This window comes from Vanellus vanellus, assembly GCF_965231255.1.
Source record: "Vanellus vanellus genome assembly, chromosome: 2".
Taxonomy (NCBI): Eukaryota; Metazoa; Chordata; class Aves; order Charadriiformes; family Charadriidae; genus Vanellus; species Vanellus vanellus.
The window spans coordinates 3,209,045-3,224,170 of NC_138906.1; the positions used below are offsets into that span (position 1 = coordinate 3,209,045).

The following is a 15,126-nucleotide window of genomic DNA, read 5'->3' on the forward strand; positions in this document are numbered from 1 at the left end:
CTTTCTAAACTAAAGGCACCTCCGTTGTTTATTGGATTTTACTTAGTTCTCTTGCTCCCCTGCCACTCAGCACATCCACAGATGCAGGCTGAAACCACCGTCTCGCAATGACCTAGAAGTGGCCCTAAGGAAAGCAGTGGGAGAAAAAGGGGGAAGGAAACCCATTTTATTTTTCTGGAGGTGAAGTCTCTCATTTGATACTCTTCCTTTTTTTTTTTTTTTTTTTTTTAATCCCAAATTCTTACAATACGCATTCTAGCTTCACCCACTTCCTCTGCGGGAACAGCTGTCAAAACGCTGTTACATCCGAGGCTACTGCGGCTTTACGACTCACATTAGCAGCTCTTTAAGGGTCTGGCGGAGGCTGGCTGTGAGGTTTCAAGCCTGTGATTTCTCATTACCCAACTGCCAGGAAGCGTAATGCAAGGTCAGATGGGAAGCTGAAGAAGGCAGGGAGGTATGCTGCAGGGTTGGACGGGAGGTAGACCAGAGGTAGCTCCATGGATCCCTCATCTCCAATCCCATCCCCTCCAATCATCCACTCTTCTTGCTTAAAACTATCCGGACCAAACATCAGCCAAAGTATCTGCCTGGTTCCTCAGAGCTTGGTGCTGCTCATTCTCATCACAACAAGGGGCAAAGCGAAACAAAAAGCAGAAGGAGCACTGGTTGTGTGGGGTTCTCACTGTTTTAGTAAACATTTCCTTGGGTGGATGCTGCAGATAAGCTGTGGGGAGTGCAACAATGCGATGCGATAGCACCATTTACCTGATAAATACACGCTCATCTCTGTTTGAGGATGGACAGTGCTGATTCTCTGTAAAGTACTTTTAAAGGGTTGGTTAAAGGCCTGGATGGGATCGCTGCACAACAGCGGAAAATAAGGTTGGAAGGTAAAATAAGTGCAAGAATTTTTCCTGCATGGGAAGGAGAGAAAAGGATAACCAACTCTGACTTTGTGATGCGCTTTGGAGACACAAGGCAGAGTTTTCAAAGTCCTCCAGCGCGCCATCAAGAACACAGTAGCCCTTGTTTAATAGTCTAACCTGTGATGTGCAGGGGTCTATCAAGGGTACACTGAAAGGACAGCTGTGGCTAAAGCTCTTTCCAAGGTCAGTTTTTCTATCACGTGCCCGGTCAGCCTGCCAAGCAACTTGGGTTGGCTGTCTGCTTGTTTGAATCATCTGGACCGCACTTAGCTGCCTCAGCAGGGTGCCAAACCGTTGAGAACGAGTACCTGGACACGTGCACTAAAGCCATTAAGTTACTGCAGGGTCGGAAGTTACCTCCTGCCATCTGAACTACCATCACTGGTTATTGGCTTTTTCTTACCCCACTCCATGTAGATGCTTTATGTTAACATGCTTACTTGACCATTGAAGGACATGACAAGAATGCCTGTGCCTGGTTGCCTGCCTCAACACACAGTAGCCCAGTAATCCAAAGAGCTTCTTACTTAACAGCATACTACCTGCCATCTCACTAAAATCTTTTCTGCCACAATTTTTGTCTACTTCACGGATAGGTTTTGGGTTGGGTCGTTTGCTTGTTTGTTTTAAACATCTTGAGAAGTTGGACCTCAGGTGGCTGCTGGTTGATTTCTCCTCATCCACATCAAAAAGCAGCATCTGTGAACCATCCCACAGCTGTGGTCCAGAGAATCATAGAATTGTTGAGGCTGGAAGAGACCTTTAAGACCATCAAATCCAACCATTAACCTACCCTGACAAAAACCACTTCTAAACCATGTCCCCAAGTACCACATCTACCCTTTTTTTAAACACCTCCAGGGATGGTGAATCCACCCCCTCCCTGAGCAGCCTCTTCCAATGTTTAATAACCCTTTCAGTGAAAAAAAAAATTCATAATATCCAATCTAAACCTCGCCTGGCGTAACTTGAACCCATTTCCTCTGGTCCTATCACTTGTCACCAGGGAGAAGAGGTCAGCCCCCACTTCTCTACAACCTCCTTTCAGGTACTTGTAGAGAGTGATAAGGTCTTCCCTCAGCCTCCTTTTCTCCAGACTAAACCACCCCAGTTCCCTCAGCCGCTCCTCATAAGACTTGTCCTCCAGACCCCTCACCAGCTTTGTAGCCTTTCCAAGGTCTGCAGCCCTCAGAGAGAAGCAGCACCTCATTGCATGCACACGCGTATGGGGGCACCATGTTGTTTCTCAGAGGCATTGCAAACCCAAATCACCCATGTGCAAGTCATTAGTAGATTGTAAGATGAACAGCAACAGGCTCTGGTTATTTAAAGCTCAGCTGTAAAAAATTTTAGGTACTGAATAGCTTCAGGAGGCTTTTGTGAAGACAGACATTTGATCAGGCAAGACACTACATAGCCTGGGATAATGGCAATTTTTTTGTTGTTGTCATTCAGCCAGAATAAATTTGGCCACGTCCCCCTTATTTTGAGCTCCTGCCAGATACTCGATCAGAGTAACTTTGCAATCACTTCATGACAGTGATATTGTGCCAAGGTATCATGACTTCTCCAGCAAAATATGGTGACTAATGCAATCCCATGGAGAGCTGATGGGAGTCCATCAACCTCCTGAGCTTGTTTAACATTGTATTGCTCAAAACACCAGCACAGTGACTGGCCCAACCCAGAGCACTCTGTAACAGTCCTGAATCAGATCGTAATTTGTGAGCTGTTTCACTGGGAGAGTAGAAGATGTCGGGGGGAGAGCAGAAATCTGGGGGTTTTGGCCTTGCTGTAGACAGGTCACTCCATGGTCACACAAAATTGGCGTAGAGGCATTTCTCCAGCTCATGGTTACATGATAAGGACAACTACATTGAAACTTCTAAGGCACTACGTTGACTGTGATTGGAGATTGAGCTCAAGGACCTAAGATGGACAGATCTCAGAGTTCACTTGGTGAGAGTCAATTGTTGCCAAGGCCGGGCTTGTTAAGGACCTGCTTCCTGGGCTGTTGACTCTGTTCTGTGGGCATAATTACTGCAGAGAGAAAAGGAGAATGCTTTCTCCTATGAAAGTTGTGAGCATCCCTTTCCCTGAAAGCCTTTCAAAGGGGGGGGAAGACTTCAATGGGACCAAAGAGATGAGGATCTCCACCACCCAACCAACTCATGGGGATCATTTCGCCACCCTACTAGGCTTTATGGTCTTTCGAGGCTTACATTAGCCACAGGGACAGGCTAGCTCCAGGACCAATGGTCAGGAGTAGTGCTGAGGGAGGTACAGGGGCTCCCGCAACCACTGATCATAGATGTGAAGAAAGAAGAGCAGGCTTCAAGTATAATTTAAAATACATTTATTGTTTCATTTGTTCTGGCTTTTTTTGTTATACAAAGATGTTAAATAACTTAAATACATTCTCAACAGTCACTCAGAATCAGATTTATACCTACAAGCTGTACATATGAGGTAGAGAAAAATAACTTAGGCTCCCATAAGACATTGGAAAAAAACAAAACAATACAAAACAAAACAAAAAAACCCCAAAACTGTAAAATAAAAGAAAAAAACTAATCCTTCATGTTAGTATTCCCACCTCCCTTTAAAAGGAAATGCCATCCCAAGTGTGCAAAACAAATCCTAGACTTTACATTCAGGCCTCAAAGGGCATTGTTAGAGACTGGGGTGGAGTGGAACAAGGGAAAACTCCTGTGCTAGTTTGGTGATCACTGTTTCAGACGGGTCTGTGCCCAAGAGTAGCTGGCAGGGTTATCCACACATAACCTCACTTGCTCCTGAACTCATCCCCACCTCTATTAACCTAGGTGTCCGTGTTTTTGTCCCCTTCTCTTGTCAGCGGGGAGAAACTGGCACCTCTGCATGGGCCAAAACACCTTCTAGAGGTGCCTACACTGGTTGCAGACAGCCTGGGCAAGCGCGCCTGCACCACGGGCTCCTTATCCAAGGGGGGATGACTCCAGGCACATTGCAAATGCCCCACTATGCCAACTATGTCAGCACCTTTCCCAACTTTCCTGAGCAACCCTGTGATGAAAGGGAGGACTGGGAGAGAGAGGAATCTCCTGTCCTTTTGGGTCACCTGGCCAAACGTCACTGAGAAGGGTTTTGCCCATTTCTGAAAATATTCAGCAACAACTGACAAACATGTGTTGTTCGGATATGTCCCTGGTAGCCTGCTGAATTTTCGTTTGTCTGAATCATTTATGGTCTTAAATTACACCCTACTCACTCCCTGCCCCTGAAGAAACATAGTCATGGGAAGCCTACAGTGATGCCAGAGCTAAGCTGCGCTTGCACTATCCATTTTCTTGTCCTTCCCCACTCACAAATACTGGAGAATCCCCTTTTTTTTTTAGTTCAGAAATAGCTTGTTTCCTGGGGTTTCCTGGAACCTGTAAATAACTTGGTCAAATTCAACATTCATCAGTGAAAAACAGATTTAAAAGCTATTCAGTGGTAATATCCACGGCCCTAAGCTTAACTGCTTTAGCAAGGACCAGATTTCTACTGGCCTGATCCTGTGCCATACTGAGCCTCCTTCAAGTTACACGGGCAGTAATGGTCATAAAAGGCACTATTTCTCCTGCAGGAACATGTTACTCTCCAAAAGTCATCACCTACTTAGCATCCTGAAAACCGAAAGCCAGGACAGGCTGATCATGGAAGCCAGACTCAACCCAACAGATGTGCACAGAACTGAATGAACCAGGAACTAAGAGCTTTGCTGCACCTGTTTTATCGAGTACAGAACAGACCTAATTTTACCGCGACATCAACTGAGGAATTTTTCACAGGCACTATAATCCACCAGAAAATTACCTTAAGCAGCATCTATTCCATGAAAGTACCCTTGAGAAATCTGTCCCTGCATCTGGGTTCTCATCCAACCCTACTACAGCCAAACCAACCTAATTTCTCCTCATGTGCTGGCTGAAACAGGGCAGCTGAAAAACGATTAACAATGAAATTCAAGACCTGGGCTGAAGGAAGGCAGATGTGTACGAGCTGGCCAGCCACAAAAAATCCTCAGAAATTATTTCGCCCCTGCTCAGGTCTCCAAACCAGCAACCCCAAAAGCTCTTTTGAAAACAGATGGTCCATAACTTATCCCCTGCTTCCAAAGGTGAACGACAAGCTTCCTGGACCTCAGCAGACCAAGTTCCCTGCTCCCCAGTTTTACATTGCCCCATTCAAATAGATAAAAATCGCTTGTGTTAGATCAAGCCTGGAATTTGGTCCTCTTCATTTAACTATCCCATGTGTTCGGATTATTTTTATTTTTCCCCAACCCCCTTTTTAAGAGTCATTCTCCCCAGGTCAACTAAGATCAATAGCAAATATCTGGTTATTGTAAATAAGTTTCAGTTTTCTTCCATCCAGAGCCATCTCAAGACCAGGATGCACAAGGGTAAGCTTGAAGTTTTGGGGTAGTTTTTTGTATTTCAATTACAAGCTACGCATTTTTCATAAGTCATTTTTAGTGTCAAGAATCAAAAAAAAAAAAAAAAAGCCCCCTTTGATTAAACACTGCTTATTTCACCAACTGGAGTCTTTTGAGAGCTGGAAGACAATGAGAATGTAATGTTTAGGACTTGTTTTGCATGTCTCCACATCCGGCATATATGAGTCAGTCACACAGAATAGAAGCTTGTTAAAAAACAGATGACGGGTGCAACAATTATTTGTGTGGGTTTTTATTTCTTTTAATAGAAAATTCTAATATAAAACAGCAAACATTTTCAGTTTGCCTTGTTTACAAAAATATTATATATTTTTTTTTTATATTTCTGACATAACTAAATGCACTATTCAATAAAAATATTCTTCCATCAGCTAACTTCTCTTTTAAAAAAAATTAATAAAAAAAGTTATATAAATAATGGTTGCACCCCCCCCACACCCCCCCCCCAGAACTGATCTTGCAAGTCTTGCTGGATCAGCTTAGGAGAACCAACGCTTTGACACTTTTGGGGGGACAGGGGGTGAAAGGGGATTAGAAACCAGAGACGTCCCCTACACCCATCCATCCTTCTCCAGTTACATCTGCTGCAAAAACCTGTTTCTCTGGGGGTAAGAAAAAGGGGGAAAGTTGCTTTGCACTTTTTTTTTTTTTCCATATATATGAAATGACACCATGAAAGATTCAGGGATCCAAATCCACTCTTGTAGTAGTTTTACAAAAACGAGCAATTTCATTGAATTGCACTGAAGATCCAATGGTGCGGCGGTAGAATTAGCCTCTCTGGAAAAATCCAATTTCATAGAGCTGGAACAAAAAGGGTTGTACTACCCAATGTTTTATAGAGGACTTCAGGGTCACTTATTTCAGGTTCTCTGAACTTGTGTATGAGTAGCAGAAGCAGAAGCTCCTGCTCCATGGGTTAATTCAGTTCCAACTTACATCTATCACCAGCAGAAAACCCAGGTCAAGCACTTGAGAGGGTTTTGAGAGGGTTGGACATCTTTTATACCAGCTGCTACTTGTTTCATCCTACTCAAGCTCCACCGGATTTTTCCAAAACGAGGCTTTTCCCCCCATTCTTTCTTCAAAGATAAGGCAAACATCAGAAAACACTGGAACTAAACACCCCCAACCCAAAAGACACACAACGCGGTGGGAGGGGGAGAAGAAAAATAACCCACATATGTTTTACCACCCTAGGTCAAAAGGCCAAGAAGACAAGTTCTCCTGATTTCAGAGTGTTAGTATATTTTATACACTGCCTATACATTTAACACATGTGCCTCGCTACTATTTAGTTATTTATAATTTTTTTTTTTAACCACAGGAGAATAAACCTTGCTATTTACAATATATAACAGGCAAGTAATATATCCACATTAACATAAATACAATTTGTTTTTTGTGGTGTGTGTTTTTTTTTTTTTTTGTTTGGTTTTTTGTTTTTTTTTTTTTTAAATACTTACAGAAAGCATCCAGGCTTCAGTGCGTGAGTTATAATACACAGAAGAGCTCTTTCACTCAGTAGTTCATTCACTCTTTGCCTCTTTCTTCCAGTCAAGCTTTGACAGTCTGCCTTATTGCCCACCCATCTCTCTCTCCCCTCCACTGCCAAACACACCGGGCTACGCTATCCCCGTCCCACCCAGGCGTTTTCTCTGCAATGGTACCCATGCCAGCGCTGCCCTCTCTTCTGCATCTAGGGACTCATTCTCCTCTCACACCAGTGCAATGTGGAGTTACTCCAGCGAGGTCAACGGAGACAGAGACACCAGTGAAAAGAAGGAAAATGAGGCCCACGGTTTAAATACAACAATAATAATAATAATTAATAATAATAATAATAATAATGCACATAAATTGCAGCCCATTCTTTAATTAAGAAACAATATTTTTTAAAAAGAATGGAGCCAGAAATAGTAATCCAGACCCAAAAATCCTCATGTTTTGAGCAGGTTTGGATCCGGCCTTACTTCGGAGGGGAAGAGCTATTCTAGCACACACACAAAAATGTAACAGTGAGTTTGCACATATGTGTGAGAGAGAGAGAGAGGGACAGAGGGAGAAAGAGAATTTAACATAATACCACATTGAAACCATAAGAAGGTCCTTCTGAAGGGCTTTACAATAAATAAATGTTCGTTCAATATTTATATATATATTTACGTGTCAGCATGTGTGTATATATATACACACACGCACACACTGAATAATAGGTTTCTAGTCAGTTTATTTTTTAAACCATTAGATAAACTGCTCGTGGGTGACTTTCAAAGCGGTGCATCTCCCAGAAGCCGCGAGACCTTCCTGCAAACCTTCCGCGTCGAACGCACCACCGCGCATTTGCCGCGGTGGAAGGGACAAACCAAAATCCGTCTGTGGGTTCCTCCTTCTCCAGCACTACCCCAACCTCCTGAATTGTACAGCAAATAAGCAAACATCAAAAGAAGAGACAGTGCGCTTCACTTTGCAGGACCATAGTGCTATTAACAGTAATATCCCATCCCGCCTCATGCCCCCACCTCGAGATTTGATGCCAACGAGCCAGGCTGGACTGCAGGTATTTGTTACCAAGAAAAAAAAAAAATATATATATCTTTTCTCCTCCCAGTAGATGCACATGAACAGCTTAAATATTAGTGGCTACTATTTTGGGGGGGAATTAAAAAAAGAGAAAAAAAAGAAAGAAAATAAAAGAAAAGAAAAGAAAAAATAATAGTTCATCTTGGAAAACTGCTCTCTTTTTGCTTGGCTAACATCTACTACTGCTTGGAAAACTCCAGCCAGCTTTCTCTTCTGAAAACCAGATCAACGGCTTATATAAAATAGGTGGAAATTGCTACTACTGGACAATTAAAAATTTATACGAAAAATAAAACAAAATGCCCTCAGCTCTCCCGTGTTTCCTTAGAAAGCTTCGTTGAGGCATTCACTGGCTGCTTCCAATCCACTTTCACGTGACCGAAGGATATTGCCGCATCAAGTCCTGGATTGTAAGTATCCTCTTCAAAGGAAAAAAGAAATGCTGAAAGTTGTCATTTATTTCACAGCGTCAGAGCGATTTACCTCTGCAGTCAATTTCTGGCTGCTCTGGCCACTTGATAGTTTGTCTCTGCATCAATTGGTTGTTCCAAATCCAATAGTTGGTTACCATTTAGAAGTTGTATTTTTAAAATACAGCTCTCGATCTAGTGGTTAAAAAAAAAAAAAAAAAACAACAACCTTAAGGTCATAAGGGTTTACATACAGCTTGTGTCATGTACCACTGCCATGGTTTAGAGTAAATGGAATGATGACCTAGTAAATGAAAAGTCAACTCCTCCAGAGGTCTGATCCAGTCCAAAACGGCTGCTATACAATGCAAGACAGCACTGCGTTCCAAGATGCACTCAAATTTCTCTCATCCTACTCAGAAACACACGTCCAAATTCAGCTGGTATAAGACTAAAAAGTTCCAGTTTAGATTTCTGAAGCAGTTACCACAGGGTGAATTCGATCAACAAGAGGTGGGAAGAGGAGCGAAAAATAAATCGTGCACAAAGTGAAAATAAACAAAAAAAGTATCTAGTGGTTTTAAAAAAAAAAAAAAATTAAGACAGCAATAGTGCTAAAGAAACTGCATTTGAAGAAATTGTTTCAAAAAAAGAACACATGATTGGACTGAAGGGGACAGGCACATTTGGTTTTCTACTGTCTTCCCAACCTCTTTCTTGGATATACTTCTGTCTGCAACATGGTGGACCCAACATTTTTGGAGCTGTATTTGGTGATCAAAGCATGCGGATACGGAACCGTCGGTAAAAAGCTTACCCTCCCAGTGGGTCTCTTTGTCAGAGCCTTGTTTGCTCAATGTGCAGAATCTCCACTAGTGGAACCACCAGGGCTGTTCCTGCTTACCCTACATGCTTCTCCCCAGTTTTAGAAGGGGAAAAAAATTGAGCACTTCCCGTACCATTGCATTCAAAGCAGAAGGATCTTTCTTTCGTATCTGCTTAGCTTTCTAAGCAGTTGGGTAAGCTTCAGGAATAAAGTAGTATAGATTATTTATGCCAAAAAGAATATATTAGCCCAGGAGTTCATGGAGGATTGGTGAAACGATCAAGATGTTCCAAGGATAAATGATCTGTCAAACTGCGTAGACGACTAAGGTGAAGGTCAACTGGTGTCTAACCCCAGTGTGACAGGCACTTATTTCCACATGGTTGGACCTCATTAAAATTCAGTCTACAGGAAAACAAAACAAAACAAAAACAAAACAGCAACACAGCTGGGTCACCTGTACCCTACAAAGTGCTTATGTCTCAACATAGCTTTCAGATCCCAGAAGGTCAATCAAACCCTGTTTGTCTCCATATGTAGTTCTCATATATCGCCATCGCCTGTCACCGAGGGTTGCCATCAAGCAGAAGAGTCATCAGTCTTTGCAGGTGTAAACCTCTTCTCTCTGGGTGCATTGCTTGCATTCCACATAGCAGCACCAACGGACCTGGCATTGGCATGGACGGGTGACCACCCGGCTCTGCGTATTGTGCCCTCGCCCGCAGCAGATGCTGTCACAGTTCTTGTCTTTGTAACATTTCCTTCCTGAAGTCCCAGGCGAGTATCTACTCATCATACAGAAGCTTGGGGAATCGTCAATGTAGACAAGATCCGTAGTCCTTGGGATTTGATCACTGTGACCAGGGATGGACTTCTTGGGTGGGGAGATGTCTCCTTCTCCCGTGGCCTCGTTGGTAGTGCTGCCCACTTTGAGTGATGTCTCGTACTTCTGCTTCAGCTGCTTCCCTATTTCATGGAATGGAGAGAGCTGCCTCCAGCACGTTCGGACAGTACAGGATCCAGACACGCCGTGGCATTTACAAGTTGTCTCCACTCCAGCTTTGATGACCTGCAGACACACACGGCCCCAAAAGAAAATCAGTTATGGGGGAAAAAATCAAGACAGAGAGAAAGGAAAAAAAAAAAAAAAAAGAAAAACAACAACCCAAACTTTTGCTGGAAGACACTCCTGGAACACAAAGTTGATGACAATACAGTTGACAGCCTCTTCTCCATTGGAAGAGGACAGAAAACACACACTGCAGGAAATACTTGTTTTAGAAGGGTCCCTGTTATTTAGAAGGGTCCAAGAATATGACATTTACCTGCCAGAATATTGCTTTATTGGCTAGTCAATGATCCTAGTAAAGCGTACAAAGGCTGTACAATACCGGCACTCATCTACGTAGACAGAGGTCTGAAGCTCTGATACAACTAAGAGATTAATACAGACTTTAACCTATTTTATCTATTTTAATAAAAACAAAGCGGTAAGATGTAATAAAAGTGGAAGGAGTTAGTTTAGTGAAGAGGGAGAGCACTGCTGTAACACACACAAACACACAGGTGGGTTGGCACATGCTCCAGAACATGAACACAGACAGTAGGAACCTTCTCCACACCATCACACACAGGATACCACCTTAAACTCACGTAGCTCCCAATTAGCAGCACAGGGTCAGTGGACACACGGGTAAGCTGTGCGGTTTGCACCAGTAGGAAACAGTACCTAAGCATAACATCCTCCCCAGTTCGCTTTGTGACTGAGGAAAAACCTTCATAAATATATGGGGGCTGGAGCACCTCTCCTATGAGGAGAGGCTGAAAGAGCTGGGGCTGTTCAGCCTGGAGAAGAGAAGGCTCCGGGGAGATCTTATTGCGGCCTTCCAGTCCCTAAAGGGGGCCTACAGGAGAGCTGGGGAAGGACTTTTTACTGGGGCATGTAGCGATAGGATGAGGGGGAATGGCTTCAAACTGGGAGAGGGCAGGTTTAGATTAAACATTAGGAAGAAGTTTTTCGCTTTGAGGGTGGTGAGGCACTGGAACAGGTTGCCCAGAGAGGTTGTTGAGGCCCCATCCCTGGAGGTGTTCAAGGCCAGGCTGGATGGGGCTTGGGCAACTTGGTCTAGTGGGAGGTGTCCTTGCCTATGGCAGGAGGGTTGGAACTTGATGATCTTCAAGGTCCTTTCCAACCTAAACCATTCTATGATTCTATGATATATATATATATATATACAAAAAATATATAGAAGCCCTTGAGAACAACAGCTTGAATTGCCACCACCAAAACCAGCAGCTCCAAAAGCGCTCAGGTAGCTTCCGCCTCTCCAACTTGTCTTCAGGACCCTATTCTGGAGTGCGGTCGCACGTTCAAGAGGACCTGCCATTTTTTTTCTGCTCGCAATGAAGCCCGCACGTGCTTTTAAAAACAAGGCACTCCATCACATGCTGGCCAAACACGCATTCAATGAAGCACGTTTGCATGCCGGGTGAAACCCAAGGCTGCCGCAGTCTCCTCTGTGCCTTCCCTTTCTCTGAAAAATTAAGATGTGAAGAAATGGAAAACAGACCCCTGCTTGAAGAGCTCAGTAATTCCAGGTGCTTTAATGCAGCCCCCAGGATTGACTCTGCCTGTGGCAGCAGTTGCAGGCAGCTTGGAAGACTGGCTTCTCACACAGAAGGTTTCAAGGGGAAAAACATGAAATTTGGGTTGACACCGCAGTAAGAAATGTCCATCCCAGCAGGTTCAGCCCTCAGCCCATCAGGCAGTGACCCCTGGGGACTACAACAGGGCTGGTGGCTGCAGGGAGGACTAGGGGAGCGGTCTTCATTTTTCAACCAGAGAGAAGATGTGGAGCAGTTCACTCCGCAGGAACATAAGGGGACTTTTCAGTTCCGGCCATGGAAATAGACCACCTCCACTAAAGGCTGAACTATCTGTCCCATCATGAGCAAACAGCAGCTGCTCCATGTCAGGATGAAGAACTTCAACTTGATGCTGCCTTGATGCTCCACCAGCACCTCGGGGTGAGCAGGTCCTGAGGTTTGACCAGGCAAGACATAGAGCTAGGCCACAAGTGTTTACAAAGAGCCTGATCCAAGAGTGGGAAAGCCACTCAGCTCAATGCTGTGTAGGGCTTTTGGTGAGGGGATAAAGGTAAATGGCATCACACAGGCATTCAGGGGCTGCTGTGCCCAAATGTCTACACAAGCCACCATCCAAGGAGGAACAGGCTACAAGGTTCATGTTCCAGGTTGGCATAACTTCCATAATGTACTGGCAGAACCTTCTATAAGGTATTTTCAACAAGGGTGGAAATGTATATTTTATTCTCTCCACAAAAAACAAAACAAAATAAATAAAAAAAAAAAAGGAGAGCACTTATGACCAGAGTCTTCAAACTCAATGTGGAAAAGAAGGGGAAGGCATTTAAGTCCTTGGAAACGGAAGTGGATTCTGTTCCCTCCACACCAGGACTCTCATGTTAAACTTTATGCCTGCTTACACCTCTGGACTACAACTGTCAAGGGCAAGGCTTGGTTTCAAATAATTTCTTAACTACTTCATTATTTTTTCTTATTTTAAAATTCACACACTTGCAGTGGGTGTCATAATGAGAAATAAGACTCATCTCTCAGATCCCTGAAGGAGGGAAATAACTTGTTCAAGATATCAGAAAGGAAATGCGTATGTTTGATTTATTCCCAAAGCAAAAGAAAGTCAGTCTCCACGTAGCAAGATGTCCAGATCTTGCTCGGGGATAGCTTGCATGGGAATGGGTCTCTTCAGACCACCACAATGTGTAAATGCAGAAGGAAGAGCAGAGCCAGAGGAACCAGTGTTCACACACGAGATGGAGGGAATAGAAAGACAAGGTTATTTCCAACGGAAAAAGCAGCATGGGAAGAAGCAGCAGAATGGGGAAGGGAAGAGAAGAAAGCAAAGAGGGTCAACGGTTATTCATCTCGGAGAGAGACAAAGGTGGTAACAGCCCCCCGGGTGCTGTAAAGGACCCCATACCCATAAATTGACCAATGATAAACAAAGGATCCCATCCTTTTTGAATCAGACTGCAATAAAGATGCTTCATGGCACAAAATCCAACATATCCATTGCCTTATAAATGACATCTGAATATTCTCCCCAACCTTCTCCAGAGATAGGTTTACACCTGCAACTCCTCCGTGGGCAACAAGAGAGCAGACACGTTATTTGGACAGTCGCAGATAAGCTGCATTTTGTCCACAGATTATAAACAGATATTCATAGTTCTAGTTCTCCCTCCCCACCCCTTCCCCCAAAATAGATTACATTTTGGCTTTAAATGGATAAGGTATCACCACCCCTTAAAATAGCAAGTTAGAACAGCGTTTGTTTTATAGGGCCGCCTCCTGTCAAGGTACTACCGAAAGTGCCCTTCCTTTGGGCATCCATGGCATCTGAAAAAGAAAAACAACAATCTCCCCCCTCTGCCCATTATGGCATCTGCCTACATTGTGGCCTCATGACAGCAGAGGACTGGCTCCAGTCCATTTCCTGACCATCCGGTCCTTAATTATTTGGCTGCATGAGTCCTGCTGAGCACCATGTGCAAATGTGCAATAGGTCATGGACTCAGAATTGGGGTCTGGCCCAATCCTGATATTACGGAGACATTTTTAGAAAGACACTACGCATAATACGGCCTTCAGCAAAGCCCGGCCAATGGTCACACTTCATTCCTGCGACAGCCAAGACCTTTTCAAATGCAATCCAATAATACACAGTAGCATTCAAACAAGTGACGGGTTACAGAGAGAGATGTGTTACTGCTTATAGTACTCAGCTGGACCGGCTTGGTTAGGGGCTGTCACGCTTTGCGTGCCAAAGCGTCTAGCCAACTCTGCAAGAAATCCCACAATGTTAGACAAGAACGTACAGAACACATTTCAACACCAAGAAAAAAAAAAAAAAAGAACAAAAACCAACAAAACCACCCTCACCCATACTGTCCCTCATGTAAAGTCACATTTCACTGGTTGTCTCCAGAAGTGAGAGCTGAGTTCATGTGAAACAAAGCTCCTATACCTGATTTCACGCCCAGACCATCAGCAAACTGGGCAAAATTGCTGAGATGCTTGCAGAAGGCCTGCACACTGCAGTCATTCATCAGTCCGGGCTTTTCTCAACACTTCCACCTCCCCCAACCCATTCGCATATGCTCCACCTGGAAAAGGAGACGACCACCATTGTACAGGAGATGGGAAAGCAAGAAACCATCAGGAATTGGCTCGGCTGGTAGACACGCTCCTGTGCACAGGCTTGGCTGGATTTAGAGATGGTTGAACAAGGCATGGTCGTGAAATGCAGGAAAGGAACCTGGACACAGGGCCGTTCTCATCAGGAGCTGCCTCTCCAGAGCTCAAGAGTTGACACTGCAGGTGCAGTACATCCAAGGCATCCACATGGGGCTGGTAGATATGGCACAACACGTGCTGGAAATCCAGAGCCTGATGGATTGGCAGCTAGCAGATGGCAGCAGAAGGCAGCAGACCTTCAGTCAGGAATAGACATGTAGGTTTAGGCACCTGAATCGCACTATCCAGCCAGGGCTGACCTCACTGAGGCAGACTTTTGAGTTTAAATGTTTACATTTGAGAAACACCTCGAAACTCACATCTGACTCAGTGGAGCCAAAGCAGGCAGGCGATCCTGCAGTGAAGCAGACACCTGCACGTGCTCAGTTGAACAGCTCTCCAGGCTCCACCAACTGTGCTGACCACATCCCCACTCACCAAGAAGAGCCTGGGGACCCGGCTCACATGGAGGCACCTCAGTTTATGTGTCTTAACCTGTGAGCAGAATCCCACCCTCTGGGCAGAATTCAGATGTCTAAATATCAGCATCTAGCATCA

The 15,126-nt window shown here is 44.3% G+C and overlaps 1 protein-coding gene across 1 annotated transcript in view; it reads right to left on the reverse strand.

Annotated features, from left to right (window-relative positions):
• Window positions 1-9,826: 9,826 nt before the first annotated feature.
• Window positions 9,827-15,126, reverse strand: part of WNT9A (Wnt family member 9A) — a gene marked incomplete at both ends in the record, with an annotated part of 57,027 nt that continues 51,727 nt past the window's right edge. The window contains one exon of the mRNA XM_082499616.1: window positions 9,827-10,300. Coding sequence (XP_082355742.1) covers window positions 9,827-10,300 — 474 coding nt within the window. The remainder of the gene's footprint in view (window positions 10,301-15,126) is intronic.